The following is a 5,681-nucleotide window of genomic DNA, read 5'->3' as shown; positions in this document are numbered from 1 at the left end:
ATACTTTAAAGAATCTACCCATTTAGCAATGTCATCCAAATACAAAGCAATTTTTTTTTCAAAGTACAATGTTGTAATAGAAAGAAATGAAAGTGGGATGCTATAATATACAAATATATGAAAGCAAGTTGTTATCTTTTGCATTTACAACATTATCAAAAACCAAAGTAGATTCTGAATTACTGATTATCTAATAAGTGAGGTACAAGTATAAGAAATAATTTCAAAGCACATTGCTATAATTAGAAGAAATGAAAGTACATTGCTAATTTTTGCATTATCTCATGTTCCTTTCCAGTGCAAACATAGATGTATCCATATGTATTCTACTATGTGTTACCGGGCTATCTTTCAATCTAATAAAACCAGACAGATCGTTTGTGTTTGTGTATGAGCTTCCTTATGAACCATTCACATCATGATTCCTTTCCACTTTTCATTTCACATCATCTTCATCCTCTTTTCTCACATTAATTGTATTATTATATTATGTTAACATAGTTATTCCCATATTTGCATTTGTATCACATAAAACACCCTTACCAGATTATGTTTCTTTAGGTTATAGTTATACTTCTGCTTGCATTATTTAATAGCACATACTTTCGTTGATTTGATTATTATAATATCCTAATTTCAAAGGATAATGTCATAATAAGACAATTTGAAAGTATGATGCTATAATGGGTAGATTTTGTTAAAGTATAATGTCTAAATAAGAAAAGAATATGAAGTACCAAACTAGAAGTGATAAAAATAGGAATGTGTTCTTATTCAATTTCTACCCTCCAAGCAGAAGTTTCTCTCAGTTTTTCTACTTTTTAGCCTAGAATTTTTTTTATTTCTTTTGTTGGAGAATAACTCTTAGGTTTTTAACATTGCAGTATTTCAACGCCAGCTCCACCAAGAACCAGAACTGGAACCCATACTATAGGGACCAGAATTGGAACCCATACTATAGGGACCAGAATTGGAACTTTCTTTCATTTTCTTGTCAACCGAACATCAGGTAAATCACTTTCTTTCTGAAGAGTACACTAGGGGTAAATCGACCACGTTAAAACAATAATGGGTTGATAAATAAATAGATATCAATTTGCATATTGTAAGAAGCCCCTTCAAGAAAACGTTTATTTGAATAATCTAGAAGCAAACATTGTTGTTTTAAGAAGGCTCGATGAGGAATGGAGAGAGTTATCTCTAAACAAGCATTCTCTTGAGGCCCCCACTCAAACTATTAGCAGTTTTAAAACCAATGTATCGTAAATTTTATAATTTTTGGTTTCTATTATTAAAATACAAACATATGAATTAGTTAATTAATTATATAGTCCTTTCTATATGTATTTGAAATTTATGAATTTAATGTATGTCGAGTATTGTAACCTTTTTATTTTTATGTTTGTTTGTTTTGAAATATGGATTTGATGTATGTTTTAAGATTAAAACTTTATTTTTGTAATGCCAAAATCTGTTGGTAATTTGTCAAAGGAAATATGTCGGTAATCCATTATTGAGTTATTCCGCTATTTCTTCGGTAATCCGTTAGCGAGTCATTCCGTCGGTAATCTGTTGCAAACACATTCCGTCAGTGATCCGTTGCAAAAATATTTTTGTCGGTGATCGGTTACTAATTACCAATGGAAAAATATGCCACTAAATTTGTCGTAGCTATCGGAAACCGTACAAACAATTGCCGAAAAGAATACACCGACGCAGTTGGGCCTGTTGCAATTTCGTCGGTAAAGCCTATTAGCGACGTATACCGACGGTTTTAGCCGTCGGTAATGCTTTTTTTTGTAGCAGTGATAATATATCAGACAGTTCAATCATTAATCAAAATTTTCCAACAAAAAACAACATTCTAGTAGGACCTACATGTCAATTTTATGCTCATAGAAGATATTTTAGATAGAGGGAATTCAGGGAGAAATCGAGCCCAGAAACTACCAATTAATGTGTATAGTTGGGGATATAAATCCATATAGTGTAAAAAATAAACTAGACAAATTTCTTGTGTATAAAGGAGAAACGAAACAAAGAATAAAATAGGTGAAGAAGTTATTGACTTGCACACAAAGTTTTTATTAAAACGTAAGTACTTAAATTGAAAATAAAACTAATGACCCTTCGACACCTATTTTATACTAGAAGAAATTGAAACCTACTCAAACTTCTAAAACAATAAAATAAAAGACTTTGGCTCCTAATCTAAAACTGAGAATTAATAAAAGGCAAATTTCCTATACCAAAACCGATTAACCCAACAATCACCCCCTTAATCGGATTTGTCATACGAGCCACTCGTCGTTAAAAACAATGCCGACTCCTCTTCGATTAGACCCGCTTCTTCTTTTTCCCATTTAGGACACTCGTTTTTATAGTGACCAAGCTCACCACATTTGTAACATCTAACGTGACTTTTATCCCAGACACGTTCATTACCATCTCGACTTCTCCCAGACCCCCGACCTCTTCCCCGGTCACGTCCAAAGTCATCCCGATTTGAACATCCATTGCCACAATTCTTACAAACATGTAACTTTTCCTCACTAGCCAACAACAACCCACCTTGAGTGTCCTCCACTTTCTCGGTTCCTCTTATACACTCCTCATATGCCTTCAATCTACCAACCGCTTCATCAAATAACATTGAATCCAACTCGAAACATTGCTCTATTGAAGCCACGATTTGAAGAAACGACTTAGGCATATAATCTAGTAATCTTTTTTACCAAATCACCTTCTTCAAGCTCATATCCAAGACTCCTTGCTTTTGAAGCTAAACCGGATAATTTCGTCACAAATCATCAACCGTTTCACCATCCTTCATGCGTAAACTTTCAAGCTCCCTTTTTAAGTTGCAAGTCGAGCCGTTCTCGCCCGATTCACTCACAAATACCGTGTTTTTAGCCCATCCCACACTTGCTTTGGGTCGGTGTAACTCGCCATTTGCAACACCATGTCTTCGGGTATCGCTTGAAACAAAAAGGCAAGAGCTTGTTTTGAGTTCTTTTGATCTGGTGCTTTATCTAACGTCTTCGGTTCGACCGTCTCCCATATGTCATGTGCATCCATAATCGACTTGACTTTGACCGCCCACACCGGATAATTCGTTGGAGTCAAAACTGGAACTTGATATGTCAACAAACCTCCTTCTTTTACCAACGACATCCTTTTCTCCTTAACCCCGACTTCTTTAATCAAGCTTGTTCCGAGAGCACTCTTCCACCGGACAACAAGACAAGGTCACAACCACCTTTACCGTCTTGCGTCACCCGCAAAACGAACCGAATCAAAGCCACCCGCTTTGACGTCTTCCCGTCCGTTTATTCCGCGCCTCCGGTTAGTCTCTCACAAACCCGATTAAAAGAAACCGGGGTTGATTCTAATTAACCTCGAATCACACCCCCTTCAACGAAACTGCTTTGATACCAAGTGTAAAAAATAAACTAGAAAAATTTCTGGTGTATAAAGGAGAAACGAAACAAAGAATAAAATAGGTGAAGAAGTTATTGACTTGCACACAAAGTTTTTATTAAAACGTAAGTACTTAAATTGAAAATAAAACTAATGACCCTTCGACACCTATTTTATACTAGAAGAAATTGAAACTTACTCAAACTTCTAAAACAATAAAATAAAAGACTTTGACTCCTAATCTAAAACTGAGAATTAGTAAAAGGCAAATTTCCTATACCAAAACCGATTAACCCAACATATTGAACAGTGAACTGATCGTTTCATTCGTTGTTTGTTTGTTTCTATTCTCTACTTCTAACAGTTTTTAACTATAAAATAAGCTAAATATTTAGTATTATAAAATGACTATTCAATAGTAGACTATAGAAGCAGTATATAATTCAGTTTCACTGATGATATATAATCGTCAACATTTATGATTTATGCCGATAAATGAAGCTCATTTCAACTTTAGACGAAGTATAGCCACCATCAAGCACCAAATTATGGCCGGTTATAAATCCGGCTTCATCGCTGGCTAGAAATAACACAGCTTGTGCAACATCGTCCATGCTTCCACATCTCCCATGAAGTAAACTGCCACATTCAACTATCCTGTTGCTAACTTCTTCCATGGTCATTTTCGGTTTCCCTAAATGGTCTCGATATGCATTCACGAGCATCTCTGATGGGATGGCGTGTGGTGAGACACAATTGACGCGAATCCCATGAACTCCTAACTCGCAGGCTGCGCTCTTTGATACTGCAAGAATGGCTCCTTTGGTTACCGTGTATGCGTGCGATGCAAGGCCTCCCATGATTGCAGCTGAACTTGATGAACAAATGATGGAACCTCCGTTACCAACTGAAATCATCGCTCTTGCAGCGTGTTTTATCCCATGTATAACGCCTTTTATGTTAACGTTAATTAGGGTTGCCACCTTTTCCATTTCAAGATTCGTGATGCTCCTTCCATTATCTGAAATTAACCATAAATTTCAACAACATAAGAGAAACAAAACTCCATAGCTATACTAGACCCAGCTTTAAGCTCGACCTATTGCTACAACAATTACCCGTGGCGTATATAAAAGCACAGCTACGTATAAATGTTTCTTTCCTTGTATATATTATATTAGAATATAGTATATTGTAAGAAAACATGTGTTTTAATTATACCAATAATTCCAGCATTGTTGAAGAGGATATCAAGTTTTCCTTTCCAAGATAGAGCAAGTTGAACAGCAGATTCGACATCGGATTCTTTAGAGACATCACAGTGTATGTAAAGACCCCCAATAGACTTGGCAAGACTTTCACCAGCATCGTCCAATACATCAGCAACTATAACATGAGCGCCATTCTCAGCCAGTATTGTTGCTGTTGCACCTCCGATTCCCCTTGCTCCACCGGTTACAACCGCAACTTTCCCCTTTAACCTTGCAACCAGAAACCAGAACCCGGCCCATCAACTTATAAAATTTAACATGTTTGTTGTGTGTGAAATTAAGAAGAGCAAACTGGGCAAGAATATGTATGTTGATATCAAGAACGAGATGTGAAACAAGTAGACTAACCTTTCTGTTGCCAAATTTTGCCTACCATCATCATGTTTATGACCAGATGACTCCATGGTTGACACTTTGTATTAGTAAAACATTCAATATATGAGTTGTATTTGGAAGCAATTAGGAAGACGGTGTTGTCTTTGATGATAAACTTTTCTACCACCTACTTTTGACCTATAATTATGGTACGTACTTTATATTGTGTGATTACTAAAATTAACGTACTTTTATATATATATATATATATATATATATATATATATATATATATATATATATATATATATATATAGTGATCAAGAGAACAATATATAGTTTACTAAAACTATGTGTGTGTTTAATAAAACTAGACCACAATATGTTTAGTGATCAAGAGAACAATATATAGTTTATCAGAATAGTTGAATGATTCCGGTAGTTAATTTATATTCGATATATAGTTTAACAAAATAGTTGAATGTTTAATAAATTAGTTGAATGAGTTAGATAGTTAATTTATATTCAATATATAGTTTAACAAAATAGTTGAATGAGATGAAAAACCCGTTAATTTATATTCAGTGCATTAAACTCTACTCAAACTCATAATAAGATGTCATATTGACGTTAATTTAATGGATATGGGTTTTAATAATTAAATATTCAAGAGTT

At 34.6% G+C, this 5,681-nt stretch overlaps 1 protein-coding gene across 1 annotated transcript; it reads right to left on the bottom strand.

Annotated features, from left to right (window-relative positions):
* Nucleotides 1-3,896: 3,896 nt before the first annotated feature.
* ATA1 (TAPETUM 1) lies at nt 3,897-5,148 on the bottom strand. The gene is made up of 3 exons (XM_079057141.1): nt 5,040-5,148; nt 4,642-4,901; nt 3,897-4,441 (listed from the first exon to the last, which is right to left on the bottom strand). Exons 1-3 carry the CDS (start codon nt 5,093-5,095, stop codon nt 3,897-3,899), a joined length of 861 nt encoding a protein of 286 aa, XP_078913267.1. The 5' UTR covers nt 5,096-5,148.
* Between the last annotated feature and the right edge of the window lie 533 nt (nt 5,149-5,681).

Source organism: Lactuca virosa, chromosome 6 (genome assembly GCF_052849685.1).
Source record: "Lactuca virosa cultivar CGN04683 chromosome 6, Lactuca_virosa_CGN04683_v6, whole genome shotgun sequence".
In the NCBI taxonomy this organism is placed as follows: domain Eukaryota; kingdom Viridiplantae; phylum Streptophyta; class Magnoliopsida; order Asterales; family Asteraceae; genus Lactuca; species Lactuca virosa.
Note: the sequence above shows the minus strand (reverse complement) of the source record. Positions and strands in the feature narration are given on the sequence as shown.

Bases quoted from the DNA above. Each gene is read 5' to 3' on its own strand.
- ATA1 (XM_079057141.1), bottom strand. From the start codon at position 5,095: ATGGAGTCATCTGGTCATAAACATGATGATGGTAGGCAAAATTTGGCA. The intron at 4,902-5,039 runs GTTAGTCTACTT...TCTGGTTGCAAG, and splicing joins CAAAATTTGGCAACAGAAAG to GTTAAAGGGGAAAGTTGCGG. The intron at 4,442-4,641 runs GTATAATTAAAA...GGTTAATTTCAG, and splicing joins CAACAATGCTGGAATTATTG to ATAATGGAAGGAGCATCACG.